We start from the raw sequence: 26,770 nt of genomic DNA, 5'->3' as shown, positions 1-26,770 counted from the left end.
CATGAGGCAGAGCGTTCCACCAGGCCGGAGCCAGGTGAAAAGGCCCTGGCTCTGGTTGAGGCTAACAACAGTAAAAATAACACAGTTTACATAAAATCACAATCAATTAATTGTAATACATTCTAAAATCAATTCATTCTAAAATCAATGTGGAGTCAAATGAATGGCAACCATTGGGCTAGAGTTCTATGAAGATGGCCAACTTTGATGGGCCAACTTTGATGAGATTATCATGTCCCTCCACCTCTGGCCCTCGCAAGCCATACGGAATCCATCTTGCTCTAGGGAGGGGGGAAGAAGAAGTGCTGGCTCCATGGGAGATGTATCAACAGGGATGGATGACTGATTCCAAGTGATTGCCTACAAATCAGATAACTGCCACCTCTTCTTTGAACTGCTGCTGAAGTTGGATGGGAATGTTATCTGCAAGCATCTGGATCTTCTCAGTCAGCACAGCTTTGATCACCTCAGCAAACTGACTTGTGTCCTCTCAGGGCATGGTTCCCATCTTGAAGGTCTCTATCTGTTTCTGACACGCATGGTTAGATGTTCTCCTGCAAAGATGCTTGTAGCATAATTAAAGGTGTGTTGTGCTTGCTAATTTGAGAAGAAACCCCTTTTTCCTTTGGTAAGTGGCTTAGCTTATTTCCAAGAACCTGTTTGTGAACTATGGGTCCCTGGGAATATTTCTAGCATGGGAAATGCAATAAAAGCTCTCTTCTTTAAAAACAAACAAACTGCTCACAAGTAACCTGGGCTTGGCTGTACGATGGTACCTCGGGTTAAGAACTTAATTCGTTCTGGAGGTCCATTCTTAACCTGAAACTGTTCTTAACCTGAGGTACCACATTAGCTAATAGGGCTTCCTTCTGCTGCCGCCACCGCGTGATTTCTGTTCTCATCCTGAAGTAAAGTTCTTAACCTGAGGTACTATTTCTGGGTTAGCGGAGTCTGTAACCTGAAGCATCTGTAACCTGAAGCATCTGTAATCCGAGGTACCACTGTATTGCAAGCAAGTCTTCACTAGCTCAGCTGGAAGAAGCAGCACTCTGAAACATAAAACTTATACCACTGTTAGGACCTGTTGCCTTAAACTTTGCGGTAACATAGTTTATCTCAGAAATAAAGAATGGTATTAGCATAAAGGGGACACGGGTGGCGCTGTGGGTTAAACCACAGAGCCTAGGACTTGCCGATCAGAAGGTTGGCGGTTCGAATCCCCGCGACGGGACGGGGAGTTCCTATGCGCAACAAAGATGCATTTTAAATAAAAGCACACATTCTACTCATGTCAAAACACCAGACAGGCCCCCACAACTAACCCAGAGATTTTAAATAAAAGGATGGACACATTCTACAGTGGTACCTCGCAAGACGAATACCTCGTAAGACGAAAAACTCGCAAGACGAAATAGTTTTTCGTTTTTTGAGTTGCTTCGCAAGACGAATTTCCCTATGGGTTTGCTTCGCAAGACGAAAACGTCTTGCAAGTTTGTTTCCTTTTTTGAGCCTTTTTTGAGGTTTTTGAAGACTTTGGTGATTTTTGAAGCTTTTCCAAAACTTCTTTTGCAGCATTTGGTAAGTTAAACTTTTAAAACTTTTTTGGGGGGGTTTGGATTTTGGATTTTAAAACTTTTTTGGGGGGCTTCCGAGATCAAAAGTTGAAACAAATTTCAGAAGGATAGCTATGATAGTTTGCTGTGGCGAAACCAGCAAAGCACTGTGTAGACTTTTAAAGAAAGGAACAGATTTCTTGTGGCATCTGTGGCAGTAGGTTCTAGACCTCCATAAATGTTTATGCCACAATAAAGATGTCACTCTTGAAGGTGCTGCATGATTCCTTGCGATTTGTTTCAAAAGTGGTCGACAATTAGGGAAGGGAACCAAACATTCCCTTCCAGGATGTGCTTACACATTCATTTGATTTGGAATACTTATTCTCCCATGTGCTGATGTCAGCTTCAACTTTGCTTGCATAGTGACCACAAGTACTGCTCAAGAGCAGTTCACTGATTCTTCTTTTCCCCTGAACTGGCTGAGTGTGTCTGCTGTGCTTTGTAACAGCCTGGCACTGTTTTCCTATGGAGCATCAAGCTTAAAAAAGGTAAAGGACTCCTGACAGTTAAGTCCAGTCGCAAACGACTCTGGGGTTGCAGCGCTCATCTCGCTTTACTGATCGAGGGAGCCGACATTTGTCCGCAGACAGTTTTTCCGGGTCATGTGCCCAGCATGACTAAGCCGCTTCTGGCAAAACCAGAGCAGCACACGGAAACACCGTTTACCTTCCCGCCGGAGCGGTACCTGTTTATCTACTTGCACTTTTGACGTGCTTTCGAACTGCTAGGTGGGCAGGAGCAGGGACCGAGCAACGGGAACTCACCCTGTCGTGGTGATTTGAACCACCGACCTTCTGATCGGCAAGCCCTAGGCTCAGTGGTTTAGACATCAAGCTTATTCTGCACCCAAGGTCTGCCCTGTCATTCTTCTAAACGCTTCAAAACAGGTTACACTTTCTAGCACTTTGAAACCAAAGAAAGACATGTCTGTGACTTCTGTTCAAAAATCTACTCGTGCTAAGGGGAAGCCCCTTTGACAGATGGCCCCTGGGCCATGCACAATTGCCATACTCCATATTCATACAATTGTTTCACCTCTATCATCTCATTAATCCTTACAAGAATGCAGTCCTGTTTTACACTGATGCCTAGAATCACCAGCAATGCAGTTGGTTACATTATTTTATCAGTTGTACAGCCCAGGTCTGTATATCTTCAGCTGTAACCTTACTGGTCTGAATGAATTCAGTGGGGTTTACTTATTTCACAAATAAATATACATATATGCCTCCCTTCTCCTCCTCCTAGCAGACTTTAGGGATGCCACAATTATCCATCTTTTTTAAAAGGGAGATAGAATAGGTTGTGGAAACTATCGAGGCATCTATTAACAGCGGCTGGCAAAAATCTTGCAAAGATCTTAGCAAACCATCTCCTAATTATATCCTAGGATACCCTTCCTGAATCCCAAAATGGTTTTTGACCTTTTAGGGGAACAGTGGATATGATTTTCACCGCTCAGCATCTTCAAGAAAAACGCAGGGAGCTAAACCAACCCCTATATGTGGTGTTTATTGACCTGACTAAGGCCTTCAACACTGTAAATTGCACTGCCCTGCTGAAAATCAGCTGCCCAGATAAATTTGTGAACATCTTTTGGCTCCTCCATGATAATACGATGGCAACAATCGCAGATAACAATGGCTCTCAAAGTGAACCATTCACAGTGGAATCAAGCATTAAACAGGAATGTGTTATGGCCCCAACTCTAGTTTTTATCTTCATTGCCATGATCCTACAGATTGTTGAAGGGAAACTCCCCACTGGGGTAGAAATCATATATCAAACAGATGAAAAGCTCTTTAATCTGGGTAGTCTGAAAACAAGGAGTAAGGTTACCATAACTTCCGTCATGGAGCTTCAGTGTGTTGATGACAACATAGTGTGTACACACTCAGAGGACAACTTCCAAACCATCCTAAATATCTTTGCAGAAGCTTATGGAAAGCTTAGTGTATCACTCAACATCCAAAAAAGCCAAAGTGCTGCACTAACAAGCACAAAACAAACCCTCTGCAGTGCCACAAATCCAACTCAATGGTGTAACGCTGGAAAATGTTGGTCACTTCTCCTACCTGGGCAGTTATCTTTCCACAAGGGCAGACATTGATGCTGAAATTCAGCATCACCTGAGCTCTGCGAGGGCAGCTGTCTCCCGATTGAAGTGTTTGAGGACCAGGACACTCACAGGGAAACCAAAATGCTTGTTTACAAAGCTAGTCTACTACCAACCTGACTGTAGGCTTGTGAAATGCGGACCACTTACAAATGCCATCTCCAATTCCTCAAAATATTCCATCAACAGTGTCTCTGAAAATTTTTACACATCTCTTGGGAAAACAGGCGAACTAATGCCAGTGTACTGGAAGAAGCAAAGATCACCAATGTCGAAGCAATGATTCTTCAACACCAACGTTGTTAGAATGGTCATGTTGTGCAGATGGCTGATCATCGTCTCCCAAAGCAACTACCCTATTCCCAACTTAAAAATGGAAAGCAAAATACAGGAGGTTGAAAGACGTTCTCAAGGAAAATCTTTAAAAAATGTAGTATAAACACTGACAACTGAGAAACACTGGCCTGAAAGCGCTCAGGTTGGAGAACAGCCTTTACCAAATGTGTCATGGGCTTTGAAGATGCTCAAACTCAGGACGAAAGGGAGAAATGTGCTAAGAGGAAGGCGCGCTTGGCAAATCCTCACCGTGATCAACTCCTGCCCAGAAACCTATGTCCCCACTGTGGAAAGACGTGTGGATCCAGAATTAGCCTCCACAGTCACTTACAGACACTCTGCTGAGACCATGTTCACAGGAGACAATCTTACTCAGCTATGAGTGATCACCAAGGAAGAAGAAGGATGCATATACACTGTAACAAGAGACATAACCATTGCGTGGACAGGCGGAGTCCCCAGATCCCGAGCGGTCCCCCCATCATGTGGAATAACGACTCAAGACAACGTGCTATGGGATTAAATTGGCCACAACTTTATTAAATTTCAAATGTGGGTAGACCTTGGCTCAGGCATTGGGCGTTCTCCCTCCCCAGTCCCCAGCCGGGGACCTAGGGAGCTTCATGGTTATCCAGTGTGTGTGTGGGGGGGATGGGCCGGCTCTGGAGAACATATGTTCAAGCAGAGATAGTCACCCCCATTACGCTGCTGCCGCAGGGGAGAGCAATAACGACCTTTCGGCGTACGGTCAAAGCCTCCCTTCAGAAAACCCCTTTAACGGGGAACCCTGGTATCGCCACCGCAAAGAGGAAGATGGACTAAAGGATTCCGCCCAAGGCCTGATACCGCCAAAGTTGTGATGTTTTGCTACGGGAAAGGCGAAACCTGCCAATGCAGGGAAATTCCTTTCCGGCCCTTTAACAGCGACCTTAACGTAGCAGTGCCCGCATACCTGTGAAGAAAAGTTAACCTGCCAAAGAAGACATTAACTGATAGTGGGTAGGGTGGGAGAAGCTCTGGAGCCAAGTGAGGATTCCCAGGTAAGATCCTCCCTCTATTGTGTGGGCAGGTAATCCCTCGCTACCTGGCCTGGTCTCCTTGGCAACGCTTCCCCCAGGTGGGATTGGACAACTGACTGAGGTAGGCGGGGACCTCCAGGTATCCCACCTGAGGGAAGGCAAAGCCAAGCTTATGCTGTTGAAGCCGCTCCAGATCTAGGGCTGCGCGCGTCCACGCAAAGGGCACCCCCCGTTTTAAGCGAGGAGCAGTCATTGCTTTCTGAAAGCTCATGTAGATTCATGTTTTCTTTTTAATGGAAACATTTAACAGTAGTCCAGGGAAAGTGTTTTTTAAAAATAAAAATATTTTAGCCCAGATAAATTCTGGACTTGATGCTGATTTTTCTGCTGACCTTTTTTTTTTGGCGGGGGGTGGGATTCATATAACTTTATTCACAAATGCAACATTTTGCACAGCCAATGTCCAAACTGCAAATTCTATAACAGCCATTCCAAACATTCTCATTATTACAGTTTCCCCCCAAAAAAACAACAACAACACAACATGCACTTAAAAAGATGCTTAAATAAGTGAAGGGTATGCAAATGACAGAATTCTTTTTTAAAGATTAAAGACGAGTTTAGAAGTCAATGAGATTTTAATTAAATTAAATGGTACTTTAATGGGTACTTACTTGGGAGATTTATGGAAACACATAAACTAGGTTTCCATGAGGTGGAGCCTGAGCTTTTAAGAGTTACCTTACGGTGCTTTTTCCTGCTGCAATATAATACCCCAAATATTTGTAAGTTGTGACTAAACATTGAAGTCTCTCCCCGCCCCCCCTTTTGCAGGGGTGAAGGGGGAGATCAGTGGTGCCAATTTGTCTGCCCCTGTTCTGATTATTGGATGCTTTTTCTTCTTTTTTTTTTGAAAAGGAGAGAGGCTGTGGGGGGAAGGTTTCTCCCTTCAGGGCTAGAGATATCTGATATCCATTCTAAGTGCAGCCAGAAGGACAAAGTTTTGTCTCAGACTGCAGAGAAGGGTGGGTGGATGTGGGGAGAATGGTCAATGGGTTTGTTTGTTTTTTCAAAAAAAATATTTGTTGCAAACTTAGCAGGAGATCTGTTATTTCCGATGGGCAATTAGGTCTGTTTTAGTATTTCGGATTCGAAACACTGATTCCCCCTTTCAGGGATGAAAAAATATTGATACTTTAAAAAAAAGGAGGGGGTTAATGTGTATTTATTTATTTACTTATTCTCCCTCCTGACTGCCCCTGTCTCCTGTCTAGAAGTGCTATCCAATGACCCCTGGCACTGATTAAAGTTTCAAGATGACCCCAAAGAGCTTTCCTTGGGCTGGCTGGTTATAAAAGTTGTTTTAACTACTGCTTCAGCCAAACTCCGGGCTTTTGCTGTGCAGAGTCTTAGACTGTTCAGTTCCCAGGCAGGGAGGACTATGTTAAAGAGCAGATGAGCTGGAAAGAGGAAATGCTACTTGGAATATGGTTCTTCCTCTTAGCCCACAGAATAGCATCTCACTGTCTAAACGTTTGTGGAAAGGAGTGGAGAAGCATCTGGGTGTTTGCCAGGTAATGAATTCGTCATATCCAAGGCCTGGTTAAGGTGGTTGTGGGCCCTGGTGCAGCTCCCAAAACAGAGCCTCCCTCCTCCCAGAAGGAACCAAATGAAACAAAGAACCACAAAATAAGTCTTATGGCATCTTAAAGACCAACACTTTCATTATGGCATGAGCTTTTGCGGGCTACAAAAACAACAACACACAAACCTCTGAGCTTACCTGCCTGCACATTTTGCTTCCTAACTTTCTTTAAAGGAGGCTAATAAACTTACTTTTTAAAACGATAGAGTCTAGGACCCCTTGCCAGCATGGGCCCTGGTATCAGTGCTCCAGTTGTTCCATTATAATCTAGCCATGTTCAGATCCAATCCCCACAAGTCACACAGTATCCATGCTGGAATGATCCCTGACTGTCCGTATGGCTGATGCCAAATATCACAAAGGCTGCCTAATCCATGGAACAACACTATTTCAGGTTTTGGTTAATGGGAGGGGAGGAAGAGGGCTTTCTGTGGTTTCTTGAGGCCAGTGGCTGAATGACAGAATCACACCTGGCAAGTGACAATAGTGTGAAGTTGCCAAAACAGTGACATAGGAAGCAGCTTTTATAATGAATGATATATATATATATACAGTGGACGCTCGGGCTGCGAACGTGATCCATGCGGGATGCACATTCACAACCCGCAGCGTTTGCAACCCACAACGTCTGCGCATGCGTAAAGCACAATTTAGTGCTTCTGCACATGTACGACCCCCGAAACCCGGAAGGAACCTGTTCCGGTACTTCCGGGTTTCGGCGCGTCCGTAACCTGAAACAACACCCAAGGTATGACTGTACTGAGGTACATCTGCCTCACTATTCTCTACTTGTAACTGGTACTAGGTCTCCAGAGTTTCAGGCCAGACTCTTTCCCAGCCCTATGTGGAGAAACCAGGGACAAAACCTGCTCCACACAGGGCAGACATACTACCTCTGAGCTACAATCCTTCCCCCAAACCTGACAAAGCTCATGCCACGATTGCACCAGAGATAACTACTGACATAAATCAGATCAAAAAAGACGCAATATAAAGAGGGGGTAACCATGAGAAGGCAACAGGTTGGGAATTGGGTCCTGTAGATTCTGAGCAATAAGTAAGATAGAGAAACGTCTAGTGCAGAACCACCCTTATTAGCCTGGGTCCAGAATACATAACCTCTTTGTCTGGAACAACCCTCCATATACCAATCTTTGAATACCTCTTCCAAAAGCAATATTTTAATTAACATTGCCGACTTACTCTCATGTTCTCAATCAGTCTTGTAATAAGATGCAGTGAGTGCTGAATGCTAAAACTGACATGACTGCATGAGACATGAACTCAAACATGAGTTTTTAATGTTTTGGAGAGAGAGAATAAACTTTGGTTTCAAGTTGCTGCCCTGTTGCAGACTTGATTGGACTCTGATGGTCGGCTCACCCTAAAGCTGCCTGAGGTATTCGGAGCTCTAAAGCCTAATTCTAAACTGCTTGTGGCATTTCTAGATGATATCAAGATGTTTGGATTTTTCGTGTTTTTTAAAAAAGTTGAATTTACAGTGGAAAGTTAATGTAGGCTACCTAAGCCCCAAAGAACCTTCAAATAAGGGCAAGATGGAAGAAGTCCGCATTAGCCTTGGTGGGAACCTTGCCTTATTTCCGTATAAACACATGCTTGACTCTACATGTTTAAAATGTAAATGCAGGAGATTGTTCACATGTGATCGTGTTCATAGGGTCTGCTCTGGGGGAATAATAATAATAATGTGAAAAAATTAGAGTAAGCACTTCTATCAACTGTGGGAAATATAGAATTTTATGGAGCTGTACCAAATACAGTTGTACCTTGAAAGTCAAATGCCCTGGAACTTTGATGTTTTGGCTCCTGAACGCCGCAAATCCGGAAGTGATTGTTCTGGTTTGCGAACGTTCTTTGGGAACCCGAACATCCAACAAGGCTTCCGTGGATTCTGATTGGCTGCAGGAGTCTTTCAGACTTCCTTTTCCCCAGTGAGCGATCCCAGCCAATCACAACTCAAGTCATAGCCATGATGCCTTGGTTCCATGATGAAATCATGAAGTCGATTTAGAGTGAAAGCATTGATTCCTGGCCTCAGTATACAAACATTTTTTGCCGCTTTTTGTAGCTCTTTGAAGCTGACAAAATGAGGAAGGCACTTGTGACAAATGCAGGATACATTGCACATGAGTGATGAGTGGGGAGAGGCCTTTGAGAAGGTCACATTTTGGGGGTGCCTTTTGAATTATTCTGCCCTTCTAATTTTGCCACCCCTAGAATTGAGCTGCCCTAAGTGGCCACCTTGTGGTTAAACCATCTGTAAAGGTAAAGGACCCCTGATCATTAAGTCCAGTTGCGGACCACTCTGGGGTTGCGGCGCTCATCTCGCTTTACTGGCCGACGGAGCTGGCGTTTGTCCACAGTCAGTTTTTCTGGGTCATGTGGCCAGCATGACTAAGCCGCTTCTGCAAAACCAGAGCAGTGCATGGAAATGCCGTTTACCTTCCCGCTGAAGCAGTACCTACTACTGCTAGTATCTACTTGCACTTTGACATACTTTCGAACTGCTAGGTTGGCAGGAGCTGGGACTGAGCAACAGGAGCTCACTCCATCGCGGGGATTCGAACCGCCGACCTTCCGATCGGCAAGCCCTAGGCTCTGTGGTTTAGACCAGAGCGCCACCCGCATCCCTTAAACCAGCTTTGGGAAGAATCAAATTATTATATGCTATTTCACATCAAATACTCCATGCTTTGAAAATCCAGGGTACCAGGAAGAGGGGTTACAGATAGGTAGCCGTGTTGGTCTGCCATAGTCAAAACAAAAAAAATTCCTTCCAGTAGCACCTTAAAGACCAACTAAGTTAGTTCTTGGTATGAGCTTTCGTGTGCATGCACACTTCTTCAGTGCTGCTGGAAGGAATTTTTTTTGTTTTGAGGAAGAGGAGTGCTAGCTTAACCTTCTTCTGAATGCACTGGTTTCAGGAGCCTAGATGTTTGTGGGCAAGAATTCAATCGCACAAACCTCACCTACAGTCTAAAATGATATATTCCAAATAGAATTTGCACGCTGCAGGAAAAAGCTCTCGCATGGCTATCAGGAATGTGTAAGTCACCCCCGATTGTGGCAGAAACCACCAGGTTTCCCTTGATCTAGCTATGGTTATCCTTATCTTGAATGTAATGCAAAGACACATCCGTCATGTCTGTGTTTATGAGACCGGGCCTCTCTCTGTACCTGTGTCTGTTTATATGTGCACACATCCTTTTCAAGGGCTTATGGAACTGTGTGTCAGTGCCCTGCTAATACATTTAAAAAGGTAAGAGTTGGCATAGAGTGCCAGGAGTCTGCTGTGTTGGTGTCTTTGGCACCCAGGGATGGCAACGAACAAGAACAGTCAGGGCGCTGGTGTCAGATAATAGTCTCTTATAACATTCTGGCAGTTCTCAGAATGCAGGTCACGGGAGGCATAAGTTGTAGTTAATTTCTTTAAAAGAAAGTTGCCAAAGTGAAGGGCTGTGTGGTTGGAAGTGTACAAATCAATAGCAAATGCCTGGGATTGCTCTCTCTATTTAGATGTAGAAGATTTATATTTAGAAGATTTAGAAGCCAGTCAAAGAGTTCTCCACACAATGCACATTAAAAAATTGTAGATAAAACACAAGCTGAAATCCACAAAACTCTTTAAAAAACGAATATACATCAAATAATTATCTTTAAACCACATATGAAAACAGCAAAACATTTCAAAAAAATACAGCAAACTAAATGCCTGGGTAAGCTTGCTGGAATAAAACAAGTTTTCAGCAGTCATCTAAAACGTAATGAGAGCACCTTCCAAAGGACGTATCCTACCACACTAAAAGATCAACTCCTTGCAAACCTAGAGTCAACAGGATGTGGCACTTATAAAAGCAATAGATCACAGATCAAAATATTCCAAGAAGGGTGCCTGTGGAAAAGTAAACTGGCCCCAAGCCATTGATGGCTCTTATGGCAGATTATAAACGCTTAGCATTTTATATAACAATTTTGAATCGCCAGCATGCATTATTTTGCTGTACTCCTTACAAAAACCCTCTCAGGTAGGTCAATGTGATTATCACCCCCATGTTGCAGACAGAAGGGTAAGGCTTGGATTTAGGACAAGAGACAGGAATCAGTCCAGAAACTTCCTGAATGGTTGGACAGATGAACAGTCACTCTTCTCCTCAAACTGAACCTGTGTTAAGTGATCTTGATGACACTTGGATGTTTAAGAACACAATAAGGGCCATGTGGGACCATACCAAGTCCCACCTAATCCAGCAATAAGGAGAAGATACAAATTTAGGGGGACGCGGGTGGTGCTGTGGGTTAAACCACAGAGCCTAGGACTTGCCGATCAGAAGGTCGGCGGTTCGAATCCCCATGACGGGGTGAGCTTCCGTTGCTCGGTCCTAGCTCCAACCTAGCAGTTTGACAGCACGTCAAAGCGCAAGTAGATAAATAGGTACCACTCAGGCGGGAAGGTAAACAGCATTTCCGTGTACTGCTCTGGTTCGCCAGAAGCGGTTTAGTCGTGCTGGCCACATGACCCAGAAGTTGTACGCCGGCTCCCTTGGCCAGTACAGCGAGATGAGTGCTGCAACTCCAGAGTCGTCTGCGACTGGACCTAATGGTCAGGGGTCTCTTTACCTTTACAGATTAAGGAGCATGAACTAGGATGATCCTTGCTGGATGGAATCAAGCAGGCATGCTCTGAAATTCTACACTCACCCTTAACCGGTTGTGTGGAAAGCTCTGTATCTGCTCTGGAAAGAAGCTCTTGTTTGACTGCTATGTGTGGAGGCGCGAGGAAAAGACACCCCATGCATACCCAGAAGTATGTTTATCTCCTACTTTTCTGGGTTGGGTTGGTGTTTTCAAAGAAGGGGCATGGTCAGAGGGTGCAGGGCTCAATGGGCGGGCCTGTCTGCAAGAACATTCTTCAGCCGAACGCTCTGGCAGACAAGAGAGTTGCAAGGCTCTTGCTCTCGCTTGGTCTCCAGAACTTTTGTCTCCAGCATGGTAAAATACCCTGGCACCATCCCGCACAGCTGCTTGTGTGTGAGAGAAGGAGAAGTCAGGATAAAACGGCCTCCTCCCAAGTCCCAGCTCCTTAATTAAATGCATGGCAAGAACCGGGAGAAGCACATCTGGTTTCAATCTGCACGGGCCCTTTGATGGCATCAGATGTTCTTTTCCCTAACGGAGGGTGTGTGGAAATTCTGGCCTGTCTGTGGCAGCTTGGAGCCCAGGCTGGATCCTGTCACTGAACCCCAGGGGCCCTTCTCCTTCCCTGCTGTCGGCTGACCCCTGCACCACACTCAGCCCCACCCCCACCGCCGCTTCAGTCCTGTTATTTTCCCCCCGCTCAGAGAGGCACACAGGTCTTGTGAACAAGGGCTTCATCTTTTGCCTGCTTCACCTCCACTCTTTTCTCTCCAGCGAGGCCATGGGATAATTCACACAAACTTTTTCAGCCGCACTAAAAAGTGTTCAGTGGCGCAGCGTGGGGGGTGCAGGGGGGGGGGCGGCCGCACCAGGCGCAACATCTGGGGGTTAGGGTTAGGGGGCGCAAATCCACGGGTTAGGGGGCGCAAATCTATGGGTTAGGGGGTGCAAATTACTTGCCTTGCCCCGGGTGCTGACAACCCACGCTACGCCACTGAAAGTGTTCAAACCTTAAAATGTAAAATGTAACCCAATGGAAACATGCACCTTTGCCATTCAGATGATATCTGGCAGCTGAACATGCAAGAGGAGTTCAGCTGGAAGCTGAAATGTCAAGTTCTCCCTGCCTGTGGTGTTACATTTATGATGGTCCAGCCAGACATCATGGGAGGAACAGACATCTCTGTGATGGAATGGGATCCAAAGGACTGTGACGTTCCCAACTTTTGGATTTCCACAGCAGAAAAACGTGTCTCATTTATGAAGTTTTCTTTGATAAACAGTTTCCTCAAACTGTGCAAATGTCTTTGTTTTGTTTAGTGACTTCTTTTAGGTTGTATTACTGAGGCTGAGCCCAACTCTCTTTGAATGGCTTTGGGCAAATGTCTATCAGGGGTCAGCAAACTTTTTCAGCAGGAGGCCGGTCCACTGTCCCTCAGACCTTGTGAGGGGGGCAGGACTATATTTTGGAAGAAAGAAAGAAAAGAATTCCTATGCCCCACAAATAACCCAGATATGCATTTTAAATAAAAGCACACATTCTACTCATGTCAAAACACCAGGCAGGCCCCACAAATAACCCAGAGATGCATTTTAAATAAAAGGACACATTCTACTCATGAAAAAACACGCTGATTCCTGGACTGTCCGCGGGCTGGATTTAGAAGGCAATTGGGCCGGATGTGACCCCTGGGCCTTAGTTTGCCTACCCATGGTCTAGATCAGGAGTGGTTAACTACATCCCTGCTGCCCCTGGCCTTTGGCAACACTGAGTGGGGCTGATGAATACAACAACATCTGAAGGGCCATCTGCTCCTCACTCCTGAGCAAACCTTCCCAAGTTTTCACTCTGAAGGTCTCCTGAGAAGGAAGAAGGACTAAGCAAGCCATCATCTAATGTTGTATTGTGTAAGGTGCTTGCACAATGTATTTTTGCATTTACCGGTATATATTGTACATGTTCAAAGCAGTGAGAGAAAATTCACACACACCACACATGGATGTCTGTCTTTGGAGACAATGGAGTGTGCCTCTGGAGGTGAAGTCAAACTCCTAGGAAATCACAGTGCCTGAATGTGGCTTATGATCCAGCCAAAGTTGGGAGATTTTTACTTCCATTGATTCTAATGGAAGAGTTAAACCAGGCTTCCTCAACCTCGGCCCTCCAGATGTTTTGAGACTACAGTTCCCATCATCCCTGAACACTGGTCCTGCTAGCTAGGGATCATGGGGGTTGTAGGCCAAAAACACCTGGAGGGCCGAGATTGAGGAAGCCCGAGTTAACCATTTCCTTCACTTTCTCATACTGGAAGCAATGAGCCTTAAATAGGTTGTCCATTGCCTCTTAGCTTTCTAGGTGGACAGAAAAATAGTGGGGGTTTTATGGTTGATCCAGCAACGGTTAAGAATGGTGATGTCTAATTGGTTTCCATGGGAGATTCAAAGCACACTTAACCCTCCCACTGATATTTACAGGGCTTTAAAATGCTCATGCTGATTCTCTTTAATTTGAAGGTGGCTACTTCTTTCTCATCCCAAAGACTGCATCCAGTCTTGGCCAACCATCTGGGAAAGCACAGGAGCTGTAGTGTGGCTACCCTTCTCTCTCTGACACCAGCCCCCCCCCCCACCTAAATCATAAACCCAGCATAAATAAAAATACTGAATTTTATTGTCTGCGTTATGTAACTGTTGAAATATGTGCATACTGAAATATGGAAGCAGCAAGAAGAAAATATGCAAAGCAAACAAACACAAGACCTGGCTCGTGGATGTAGGTTCATCATCATCTAGTGAGGCTTGCATATGTCAATGAACCATTGCGGGTGCAACAATCCTACTATAAAGCTTTCCTAAGGAGCAGAAGACCGTCCCTTGGAGCTGGTTCATTCATCAATTGCTGAGTGACCAAGTGATGGACAGAGAGCTTAATCAAACGTGTTTTATTGAAATTGATGCACAGTAATAGGAATAATGCATAGGATGTGCGCGTCTGAACCAAAACTGTTGCAACTGCAGGAAACTTTTTTTTTTTTTGGTAACGTTCAGCAGAAGCTGAGCTGATGAGGCTGGACGTGCCCCGTTTCCTAAAGTGCTTCTGCAACCTCCCCCCCCCCCATGCAAATGAGATTCTCCAGCAGGACCTTAAACTAATCCGCAGCAGTTAATTGGAAAAACAAATAAGCAGACCGTGTTGGGAGTCACCGCCTGCGTCCGCCTGGGTTTCCCAACTTTCGACCCGACGTTTGGAGAGGGGGGCGCAAAACTTCAATCTTTATTGAAGAAAAAGCCTCTCGCGTGCGCTCTCTGGGATCAGATGCTTGCGAGCGGGTGGGGAAGTGGGTCTCTAAATTCGACTGTGGGTTTGGTGAGTCTGGATTGGTAGGGGAAAGTGGGGGGTGGGGGGAGAGAGAGAGAGAGCCTGCCCGGGGGTGGGTGGAGGAAGGAGGTCTGTAAAACGTCAGAAACAGCACAAAGCCTTTGCCACGTAATTAGAGGCTCCTATTAAGTCTGGGTCTGTCCTCCCCAGGGTCCCTCCAGCTCCCCCAGCCCCACCCACCCACATGCCAGGCTGAGCCTTTTGAAGTGCCAGAGAGCCGCTCGATCGGGAGAGGGAGGGGCGGGTGCGCAGCAAGCGAAAAAGAAACTCGCTCGAACTCCCCAACCAGCCTCCTCCTCTTCCTTCCCCAGGCAGGCAGGAGAGAGAGAGGGGATCTGGAGTGGCGCTCCTGCGTCCGTCAGTCGGCCGGTCGGAGCACTCCATCTGCAAGACCTCAGCCCCTCCCGACGGCCCGCCTTCACTGCTAAGCGCGCCGTCGAAGGAGGGAGACGCGGGAGGATCGCGAGAGCCACCGGCAGTCCCAGTGGAGGCGCCCTGCGATTCAGCAAGAGAAGGCACCCTTTGGATCGCCGGCCAGGTCCTGCCGCCTCCCGGGTTTGGGCCGCTTTGCGCGCTTGGTGTGGATTTTCCCCTCTGGAGTTTTACTCGACGGCGCTTCGGAGAACAGGCGGCAGCTGCTGCGGGGTTTGGGGGAACGCGGGGACCCCCTTCAGGCTCTGCTCTCCTTCCTTGGCTCCCTTCCTCCTTTCTCTCCCCACCCTACCCCACCCCGTCTTTGGCCTGGGGGCCCAAAGCCATGACTTCCAGCTACGTGCACGTTCTGGACAGGCAACCGGCCGTCCTGCCCACGCGTCTGGAGAGCCCCGGGAACCTCGACAGCCTCCAGGCGAAAAAGAACTTCTCTGTCAGCCACCTGTTGGATCTGGAGGAAGCCGGAGACTTGGTGGCAGCGCAGACCGACGAGGGCGTCGGGGAAAGCGGCCGCAGCCTCCTGGAATCGCCGGGCCTGACCAGCGGCAGCGACACGCAGCAGCAGGACGGTAAGTGGCGCGCCGCGAAGCACCGGCTTCCTCCTGCCCAGGCTCTCGACTTGCGAGTCGCCGAGACTTGGACTGGTCTTTTCTGAAGGGTCAGCCCTCGCCTTCCCGGAGAGTAAGCCGGAGTGGGGAACTAGGACGGGTGTGAAATAGCCCCGTTCAAGGGGGCTAGTTTAGAAGACTTAGGCGCCTTCTAAACACACCCAGCGCTTTAAAAAACAACCACCACCCCGTGGGCCCTCGGTTTCTGAAAGTCATGTGCAAAGATAAACATGGGTAAATAATAAGTAAAGTAAAACACACGGCGGAGGAATAATGTATGTTAATGCAGGGGAAGATCTGTGCCATTAGTCAAAGCATGGTCGCATCACACCCAGAACCAAGCTGAACATTTATCAAACCGGTCCTACTCGGCTTTGTTCCGGACCCACTAATCCAGATCAGTGTAATTCATATTATCAGCCTCCCGTAGACGAATTGTCGGTGCAAATTAGAATCCCCACCGCCTCCTTTTACTACATTCTGTGTAAAGGCAGGGAAGGTCAACACGCGCGAGTGAGGCGGGTCGTCTTCGGATGCCCGGGTTAATGAGATGCGTCCGGCAAAGGGAGCGAGCACTGCCAGAGACCGGGAAGCGGGTCCCGGGAGCTGGCGAGGCCTTCGGTTGAGCTGTATCTAGGTGGTGTATCTCTGAGAGCATCTCTGCTGCCATCATAGGGCAGCAGGGGAAAAAGCGTCGCTGCTCCGCGCAGGATCCACCAAAAAGTTCCGCTGCGCGAGTCTCGTTGAAACGAACAGCAGGGCAGATACGCGCGGTTTCACCGGGGCTTGCTTACGCAGGAGAACTCCCTAGACCTGCTCCAGAGCTGAAATCCTGCGGACACTTTTTTGAGAAGAGGTCCTGTTGATGTCAGCATCGGCTTCTGAGAAAGCAAGCGTGGGTTGTTGAGCCGTCCGTCGATCAAAGCCTCTCGTCCTCGCGTCTAATTCTCTAAGCGACTTTCCAACACAGAGACGCGCACGCAAGCAAAACTGCGAGCACCACAATCCCCAACCGGCGTCTTGCCTCCCCGGAGAGGTTTCTGCGATTTGGATTTTAATTTTCCGCAGTCCAGGTTGTTCCAATCTTACCAGCGTCACTGCTGGGATTATTTTCAGTTCAGAAAGAGCACAGATTTCTGTTGTGTGTGTGCGTTTTAAGGACGTCTGTATAAAACGCACAATATAATACAGTAGTATAAATGCTTTTCAGTTCCCCCACCCCCTGGTTGGAAGAGTTAGCTCTGGAAGTTATGGATCCTTCCATAACTGCAGAAGAACGAGGCGGTGATGCCGGTATCTGAGCCAAGAAGATACTTGGAAGTCTGGTTTATTTTAAGCTAAATACAGACACTCGTTTTAAAGATATCTGAAAGTAGCGTCATCTAGGAATCCTTCTGCATTAAGCTCCTTTTATCCTTCGGTCCCACACTGGTCAAACACGTTTAAACACCACAAAACCCTACCAGAGAATCAAGGCCTAATTCTCACAAACAATAGCTAAACTGTGTTGGGGTTCAGAATGCCACCGGACTGAATACTCTTTCCGCAGGGAAGCCTCCTAGTTCTCTAGGGATGGTAAGTTATTTTATAAAAGAGGAACAGTCAGTCACGTGGGGCCCCTCCTGCAGTTTGATGTGGTACAGCCGAGACCCAGGCTCCCCTCCTCATCTGTTGTGGGGGGCGCGCGGGGAGGGGGAGGTAGCAGGTTCTGTATCTTTCCGAAAGAAAGACGGCCTTGCAGAATTTTCCAATATTGGGATCGATAAATAACAACAGCAACTGCTTAAGTCTGTCTCCAGGTATGAGTCTTTGGGAAAGATTGTTGGGCCAGCCACACCCAGGGGCTCTGTAGGGAGGCGTGCTAGGCAGGCTTACTCCGAAGCAAGTCCCATAGAACTTAGTTGGACCCCCTTTGCTTTAAACCTTTGCCTCAGGTACAGATTCTGAGGTACACCTTTTCTCCTCCATCCTTCCGACGGGGCCTGACTCCCCATAGGCTGGAGGTTGCAGCCCGTTCCTAGGGATGTGGGTGACTTGGTCTGCGAGATCCAGCCGGCTTCCCGTCTCATTCATTGCAATGGAGGCAATGGGACTCACAATTGTTCGGCTTGGACTGGAGTGTGCCCGTTGTTTGGTTGGTTTGTTGTTGGCTGTTGCATCTCATGCAATTTCTCCGAAGCTCTTTTTTACTAAAAACTTTTGGACGTTGCTTCGAGCTGCTATCCAAGCCTGATTATTTAGGAGTCCGGCTTCACTTGAAATAATTCGCTCCGTATTGCGAACTGTAGGAGCCGAACGAGGATCGACGCTGTAGAACCCGCCCCACTTCCCACCCCCGGTCTCCTATGCATTCCCTATGCAGAATTCACGCAGGGTGAAAAAGATCCCCTTTCCTTCGGACCCAGACTCTCACTCTGCCTAGTAAATCAAACGAGCTATTCCAGTATAATACAATAAAAACAGGGCCGCAACAAGCTGCCTTCACAATGCAGACGCATTCCGATGTTTTTCACTGGATTTAGGGTCGCCTCGCTCTCTTCGATTCCGATCCAAGACACATTGGCTCATATTTGATCAGAATTGCTCACGTATCAAAATCGTCCCGAAATTTCTCGGGACCACCAATTTATAGCCAGTCTAATTTACAGCGGTTTAGGGCTAGGAGCAAGTCGGTTGGGTATACTGGTAAGTAAATACGTCGTGGATCGGAAACACGATCGAAGAGAGCCCTCAATCACTCAAGCCAAAGGACACCATCCGATTAAGACTGCTTTGGGAGCGCAGTCTTGAAACACGAACTCAGTAGTTAAGTCTCCCCTTTTTCAAATGCAGCTTGTCGAGGAAGAAAGATGCGTTCATGGGCGTAGCAAAGGGTGGGGGGAACCTTAATCAATAAAAATCAATACAAACCTGAGGTTCTGGCCCCCCCTAACAGAAGCCTGCCCCCCAGTCCTGGCTACGCCCATGGATGCGTTAAGGGTTTTCTGCATCGGACTAGAGTTGCTCGTTGACCTCTCCAAAGCACTTTATCTCGGGCTACTGGAGCCCACGCTCAGCCCAGAAGTAAAGGCTTGCTAGCTCTAAGCGGTTTCTAAAGCATTTCGCCCAGGTTCTAAGCACCTTCCGAGGAAGCCCGGATCTATTCCTTTGCATTTTAGGCCCGAGGAGTCATGTATCCGCTTCCTTGAAAACAAAACCTATTTGGAGACAGCGGGACGGACTTCCGAGTCGGCCTGCCTTTCATCTGCACGTGTGAAATCGGCCGTCGCACCAGCAAGCCATTGAAGCTGCGGGGTCCCTTCTTGGCTCCATCCGTAGCCAAACCTCCCTCGCCTGCCCCGCTCCTTTCACGCCAGAAGTTGCCGGAAGAGCTAAAGAAATCCCGCGAGTGCGTGTACAGGACTCCTGAGAAAGAGAAAAGCGCTGAGGGCAGGACCTCGAGCTGCATCCTGAGCATCTTACCCGGGCAAATAATGCTTCTGTCGCGGAAAGGGCGCAGACCTTGGCGAGCATTTGGGGCGCGCTCTCCAACGGGCAATGGCGTTGGCCCCGAGTTCCCTGCTCATGGCGTGGAGCTGCCCAGCCAAAGGCCTGTCTCGGGATCTGGCTGCAGGCGAGCTTAAATTCAGATTTTTCCCATGTCGCGCCCTCTCGTCCTCTTTTGGGGTCTAACCCCTAGGAAGTAAATGCACTTTCCAAGGAAGTGCGCTCAGCCGGGTAGCCTTATAAGCACAGCGTCGCGGCTTAAAGGGGCGAAATAGCAACTCATCCTTCCCCGAGGGTCCTCCTAAAACGAGCCAGGCCCGGGTTGCCCTTGGGAAGGTCAGCCTACGGGATTTCACCAGGCTGGGTACCAACCCGTTCCAATGTTTCTCAACCCTGACTCCCCAGCCGTTGCTGGACTACAACTCCCATCACCCCTAGCTAACAGGAGGAATACAGGTTCAAGTCCCTCAACTCCTCCGCTTTGGTTCGCTGCTCCCTTCCACAAGGGAGCCCTCCGTTTTGGGGTGGAAATCAGGCCCGAATGGGTGGGGAGACACACAGACTCCTGCTTAGAGCTTTCCTTTTTGCGACAGGGAGCAGAGCTGTCCCGCGGTGCATTTTCAAGAGGGTGGCTTGAAGGTGGAGAAGGGGGTCCCTTGAAGGCGAAGAGGAGCCTTCTCCTCGGGAACCGACTCCTTCCTGCACCCGCCGAGGAAGAAAAAGTGCGTGCGGGAGAGTTAGGGCCGCCGGGAGTCTTTTCCCGGGGCCCTGAACCCTCTTCGGAGCTTCACGAGGGCCCCTCTTGGACGGGACCAAGAGGGCCATGTAGTCCAACCCTCTGCGACGCAGGCGTCTCTTGGGTGTTCGCTGGTGCCCCTGGAGCGGAGAAGTGGCTCCGACGCGGGAGACAAGGCGCGCAATATTTACGCATTCCGTGTTCCCCTATAGCTGTGCCGTCCACCTACAAAAAAATAACCACATGGGTGTGTTTTTTGTAGGGAAATCAGGGTTGTCCTTGTTTTTAAAACAACAACAGCCACCTTGGCCACACTTTTACCCCCCCCCCCCCCGAAAAATCAAATGACTTTGCAATTGCAACTGTCAACCAGGCCGCTTTGGGGAGGCGAGAAATTTAAAGTGAGCAGTTGTCGAGCGGAGCTGGGAGCTCTCTGGCAGAAAGAAATGGAGGGATCGTGTTTACAGGCCATCCTAGCCACGTCTACTAAGCTCTGCTGAATTCAGTGGGTGGGTGTGGGTTTACCCTCCGCGTCTTTCCCTTGCGTTCAAGCGCGCGGTGAACAGGAAACCCTCGCGCGCTTCCCTCGTTCGGGCAGTTTGTCTAAAACGGATTCTGCTTTGCACAGGGGAGCCGTTAACACGCGCGCACTTCTTGCGCCCGTCCAAGTCCCGGGCAGGCGATTCTCTCCCTTCATCACAATGACCGCCCCCCCTCCCCCGGCAATGCAGAAGGGGGCGCCGGGCTCGGAACTAACCCACAGAGCTCCTCCAAGAGCTGCCGAGGGCAGGGAGGAGACGATGCTGCGTGCGTATGTCTTTAAAGCGTTTGGTTCTTTCTGAAAGGTGCCTTTGAACGGGTGTCGGGCTGAGCTTCGTAGCTCCCTCCACCCTGAAAAGTTGTGGAGAGGGCGGGGAAGGGAGAGACAGCGAAGTTAATGAGAGGTAGGTCGGAGCAAAGATTTGCACCACAAGCACAAGTGCCTGGGAAGAAGACGACCTGTCCATTTCACTGTGACTTACTTTCATGTAGAAGTCCGGGAGACCTTTCCGGAAGACTTACTCACCAAGGAGATGTAAACTTCAATCCCCACAGACTTTAATGACCTGGAAAATGCACAACTGGTTGTCCCCAAACATAAGATGCGGGGACCCCCCCCCCAGCTGTTCGGTTTCATTAACCACTTTGGGCTGCAAGTTTTCCACTTGCACAGATTTCGTCACGAGGCTGAGTTGGAAAATTAGCGAATTCCCAACTGTGGTGATAAAGAAGTTGTTGACAAACGACGCCTTCCTCTTAAAGAAACTGCCTGGTTTTGTGTCAACCATCCGTTCAGTGCTCAATAATAGCTCTGCTTGAGGAAGGACCTTCCCTTCCCATTTTGTCTGACGAAGAATTCTGTCTTGCCCCAAAGCTTGCCTGCTCTCTCACCCTTGGTCGGATAAAAGAGAACGACCAGGCATATAAGTTTCGGGACTGACAGATAATCAATTTATCCGAGCTTATTTTATGACCCTCGGGTGGCTGGGGGTAGAGAACTCTGGTGCAACTAGGCTGCGATTCAGTTGGGGGTGGAGTGCTGGGAGAGGGGGGCAAATAAGCCCCCCCTGCGTCTCAGCGCTCGCTGGGGGGCTTTGGGCAAGACATACAGAAGTGAAGGAAAGAACTTGCTTTTTCAGTGGTGCCTGATGAAAAATTCTGTCTAGTTCGAAAGCTGGCCTGTACTGGCATAATTGTGAGACTACATTGAGATTTAGGTACAAACCCAAAGGAAGAGAACACATTTAGAGGGAACCCTCGAAATATAAAAGGCAACTCAAGGGCGATCTCCATAAATCTATCCACAATAGGAAAGGGGCCAGGAGGATACTGCAATTGGCAAGGGCTTCTTCTTTTACCGTCTTAAGGGTCTAACAGTCTGCAGACAAAGATCAGCGAGGTTTCTCACTCTGTTTTGTCCAAACGCTAGTCTCTTTTCCTCCCTCAGAAATCGAAATGTTATTGAGCATCCGATTTGAAGAAGAGTTCTGTGTAACTCGAAAGTTTGCGCCTCACCTTGTGAGCATAGGTTGGTCCTATTCAGGAAGTTATTCTACTGTGAATTTTGTTCTGAAGTGAGCTTAGTAAAGGGGAACTGGAAATGCAGCATGTCCTGTTATTATTATTATTTTGGAGGGGGGGTAGGGTCCCCGCAAGCAGTTAGGGCACGAAGCGAAATCATTTGATTCCAAAATGTCTCCTCGTGGCCCACGAATGTTTGGTTACCAGCTGGCATGCCGTTACGGATGTTTCGAAAGTTTCTTTGCTGTCTGGTTAAATTTAGAGAGGATTTCCTGCCTTTTCTTCTCTTTTCTGAATGCCTCTGCAGCTGACATAACCCCTAACGCATCAGCACCTAGATTTAAACATAAACGCAGCCTGAATTAAGCACCTCGAAATCCCACGTATTCCAACAGGGGACAGTTGCAGCCGATGCCTGCTTTCTTGCCAAGCATGGTGAATAAAGGAGTTCCAATGGGGCTTCTCCCAAAGGAAAAACGGATAAGATTTTTGCCTTAAGCATCTGCACAGTTCTTCTTTTAAAACCAGCGCGCTTTAAAAGTGCTTAAGCCTGGCTTGGGTCGCTCAGTTAGGCTTCGAATAAAACTTGACTACCTAAATTTGTTTGACAACGCCATCCATTTGAACTGGGCTTCCTTCGCGTTAAAACTACAGTAGTTCCTTGGAAGCCAGAGCCATTCATTCATCCGTGGGGCTGTCTACAAAGCCAATTGCTCCCACCTGAAAATTTATGAATGGCTTCGTTTCGCTTGGCATTGCGGCGGTCCCTTCCTTAGGAGGTTTCCAGTGGTCCAAGAGGCGCCTTCTCCTTCCAGAGACCTCTCCAAGGCCGGGGCGTTTTTGTTGAGCCTCTGGGAGCGGAGGGACAGCGGGAGACGCCGCAGAGCCCCAGGGACAGGCGCACGTGTGCGCTCCGCAACCGCGCATTTCGCAGTCAAGCACAGGAAGGCAAGCGCTCCAGGTCTACGCATGTTCTTTCTTTTCGAAAGGCGGATCAATTGGGGACTCGCCTCCTTTGATTCCGACAGCCTAGGATTGCGAACAACGTGCGCTTTCAGGCGTGTAAGGGTCCCGGCGCAGCGTAGTCTTACCCTCTCGTTTTTTGTTGTTGTTTTTTTTAAAAATTGTCCGAAAAGGAATTGTGATTCTGGCTTTTTTTTTTTAGTTTTTTAATGGGGGGGCTCCTCTAGAGTCCGATTCACAATGCAGTTAGCATGGGTGCTGAGATCCGAAAAAGTGAATTGGCACGGGTTCGGTGTCCAAAAGGGGAGAGGAGAAACTCCCTACTTGAGGTCTTGCCCCGTGATGGTGGCGGTCACGCCAGCCTCTCCATCTGTGCGCTCTCAAAGGCCTTCCTTCTTGAAATGTGCGAATGAGGATTCACGTGCGTCAGCAGGAGAAGCTGTTGCAGAGAATAATAGACCCTACTCAGCTCCGCTTTATTTAAATACAGGTTAAGAACTTAATTCATTCTGGAGGTCCGTTCTTAACCTGAAACTGTTCTTAACCTGAGGTACAACTTTAGCTGAGGGGGCCTCCCGCTGCCGCCGCGCGATGTCTGTTCTCATCCTGAAGCAAAGTTCTTAACCCGAGGTACTATTTCTGGGTTAGCGGAGTCTGTAAGCTGAAGCGTCTGTAACCCGAGGTACCACTGTATAAGAGAGATCCAGCCCGATCTTGTGAATTATTGCTCAAAAGAGTTGCGAGGGATCTACTCCTCTCGAGTTAACCCTTAACAAAGGGTTGCCGCTGAAGGCGCGCACGCCTGCGCGGAAACCTGTGGGTTTCTGCCTGCTTGCCTCGTTTGTGGGCAAGTGGACATGGGGCAGGATCTAACTGCGCGCCCTTCGGACGGCTACTTGTTGACTCAAGTGAGGTTTCCATTTGAGGATGATCCGTGCATTGGATTGGGCTGTCAGTAAGAGCATTTGCGGCAGAATGTGGTGGCGTGGCAGGCAGGGCTGCGATCTTGAATAAAATATTTTTTTGGGGGGGGGGGAGGTAAGCCCTGCCCCGCATAATCGATCACATGATGCGGCGCGCACACTGTTTGAATGGCAATGCCCATCAACTTTAGGAGGACCCTGCTCCCTTAAATATTTCGGGGGGGCATGGGGGGGTACAGATCCCTCGGTCCCTAGCCGTTGGCTCCTATGTGGCTAGGCCATTGTCTTTCTCATATGTCGGATCCCCGCCTTCGGATGGAAGAGGTATCGTTTCCGTTGTGAAGCAGACAATTAACACGCTAATTAACACGTTTCTTTTCTCTGCTTCTAGAAGCCCGATATCTCGGGGTGGGGCGGGAGGAAGGAGGGGGGAAGATAGTGAATGGGATATTTTAAGCAGGGTAGATAATTATTTAAAATTACTCAGATCACATAATTTAAATTACTTTAATTATGACACTACCACGACTACACGAATAAACCGGGGTTTGCTTCTGCTGCGAGACATTTTTTTTGGGGGGGGGGGATAAAAACAGTGTTTTGTTTTGTTTCTTAAAAGGATCACACGTTTTAAAGTAAAACTAGAGTAATAATAAAAATAATAATAACACGAGCATCTCTAACCTCCTACACGCTGGCTTGTGGGCCCTTGCTTTAAAAATAGTTTTTAAATATAGTGGTACCTCGGGTTAAGTACTTAATTCGTTCCGGAGGTCCGTTCTTAACCTGAAACTGTTCTTAACCTGCAGCCCCACTTTAGCTAATAGGGCCTCCTGCTGCTGCCGCGCCGCAGCAGTTTCAGGTTAAGTACGGACCTCCGGAACGAATTAAGTACTTAACCCGAGGTACCACTGTACTACCATGTTTCAGCTGTGCGGCGCGGCGGCAGCGGGAGGCCCCATTAGCTAAAGTGGTGCTTCAGGTTAAGAACAGTTTCAGGTTAAGTACGGACCTCCGGAACGAATTAAGTACTTAACCTGAGGTACCACTGTACTACCATGTTTCAGCTGTGCGGAGAGGCTGCAGCGCAACAGAAGTGGGACGCACACAACCCTCCCCCCCAAAAAAACATTTGTGGTCTTGGAAAAGGATATGCTCTGATTGGAAACGTTTGCAGGCGGAAGCAGAATTTAAAGCAGGAGTTGTAGAACTTTACAGATAGCCTGCTCAGCAAAGATTGTCGCGATGGCGCGGTAAAAAAAAAAAAAAAGGTTTGTGTGTGTGTGTGTGTGTGTGCGCCTGCCTTGTATGGGCCCTGGGACAGGTGCGAGCTGGAGGCGCCGGGAGGGTTCTCCACCCCTTTCCTAAACCCTCTGTTTAGCAGTCCCGGTGGAATAGTACTGAATCCCAAACATGGTGACCATGGAGATGTTTTAAAAAACGAAATTCCTTTGAAATCCTGTGCTGGATCGTATTATCTTACCATGTAGCGCACGTATTATTGTTGTTGTTTAGTCGTTTAGTCGTGTCCGACTCTTCGTGACCCCATGGATCAGAGCACACCAGGCTCTCCTGTCTTCCACTGCCTCCCACAGTTTGGTCAAACTCATGCTGGTAGCTTCGAGAACACTGTCCAACCATCTCGTCCTCTGTCGTCCCCTCCAACTTGTGCCCTTCATCTTTCCCAGCATCAGGGACTTTTCCAGGGAGTCTTCTCTTCTCATGAGGTGGCCAAAGTATTGGAGCCTCAGCTTCAGGATCTGTCCTTCCAGTCAGCACTCAGGGCTGATTTCCTTAAGAATGGATAGGTTTGATCTTCTTGCAGTCCATGGGACTCTCAAGAGTCTCCTCCAGCACCATAATTCAAAAGCATCAATTCTTCGGTGATCAGCCTTCTTTATGGTCCAAGTATTATACCTAGCAGTAAATTCTATTGTGTTCAATGGGAATTCTCTCTAGTTTAGTCAGCTTATTTCGGGCGGCAGTCTTAGGGCGTGTTCCCATTCCGGGCTTAATAATACAACTAGGCCGGCCTCTCCCCCCCTCCAATTCGGATCTAAACTGGCTTCGGGGAGAACGCATGGGAACGCAGGATGTCCTCAGAAAGGACAAGATAGATAACGATCGTGGTTAGCTTCGTGCCTACCCGTTCCCCAAACCAGCGAGGGAAGCTCACTGAATGCGGACTAGGAGGGCTTGTGCGTACAGCGCGTTGGGAACTTTGGGAAGGAAGGATTAAAGCGCCTTTTTAAAGAAAAACAGCGACACAGAACATGTACTTACGGGCTCAAAGACCTCAACAATCCATAAAACACCTAGGCCAGTATTATTCTTCTCGCGCTACAGCCTGGGCAGGAGTGGGTGGGAAGAGGTATGAGCTAATGTGACGTTGAATCTGGGATTTTCAAGGGCCTCGATGGGTACCAAATGTGGTCTGACGCAAGATCGCCGACGTCTTATGATCCCTAAGCATTATTCCTTTGAAAACGCAACGGGCCAACTCTAGATGTTCCAACCTTATTATTGTCAACATGTCCGGAATAATCGCAGGGTCAGAATGGTCTCTGGGCGTTCAGGCGCGCTCCTTCCCTCGATCCACTGCCAACTCCACGGCTCAGCGACTCTGCGGATCTTTCGCTCCTTTAGGAGAGCTAGATCCTCGAACCAGCTCGGCTCGCCGAGGCCTGATCCTGCTCTTGAGCATCTCCCTTCCGCGCAACGACGTTTTGCGCGGGAGAACAGCCCATTCTGTAGGTTCACAATACAGAAGCACAAAAAAATAACATAACAAAAG

At 48.2% G+C, this 26,770-nt stretch overlaps 1 protein-coding gene and 1 long non-coding RNA gene across 6 annotated transcripts in view; one reads left to right on the top strand and one right to left on the bottom strand.

Annotated features, from left to right (window-relative positions):
• LOC310846879 overlaps positions 1–26,770 on the bottom strand; it is a 278,101-nt gene that overhangs the window by 22,647 nt on the left and 228,684 nt on the right. The window contains exon 3 of one of the 2 annotated variants that reach the window (XR_014565573.1): positions 23,719–23,741. The exons of the other annotated variant lie outside the window; for it this stretch is intronic. This is a non-coding gene — a long non-coding RNA (uncharacterized lncRNA). Of the gene's footprint in view, positions 1–23,718; positions 23,742–26,770 lie in introns of those variants that run through there. 2 annotated transcript variants of the gene reach the window in all.
• Positions 14,972–26,770, top strand: part of PRRX1 (paired related homeobox 1) — an 85,772-nt gene continuing 73,973 nt past the window's right edge. The window contains exon 1 of one of the 4 annotated variants that reach the window (XM_083744018.1): positions 14,972–15,768. In XM_083744018.1, coding sequence (XP_083600144.1) covers positions 15,525–15,768 — 244 coding nt within the window. In that variant the 5' untranslated portion in view covers positions 14,972–15,524. The remainder of the gene's footprint in view (positions 15,769–26,770) is intronic. The other 3 variants (XM_083744016.1, XM_083744017.1, XM_083744015.1) reach the window with 3 other exon arrangements.

The sequence above is a fragment of the Podarcis gaigeae genome, assembly GCF_964106915.1.
Source record: "Podarcis gaigeae genome assembly, chromosome: 6".
Lineage (NCBI taxonomy): Eukaryota > Metazoa > Chordata > Lepidosauria > Squamata > Lacertidae > Podarcis > Podarcis gaigeae.
This window is presented reverse-complemented; position numbering and strand designations above follow the sequence as displayed.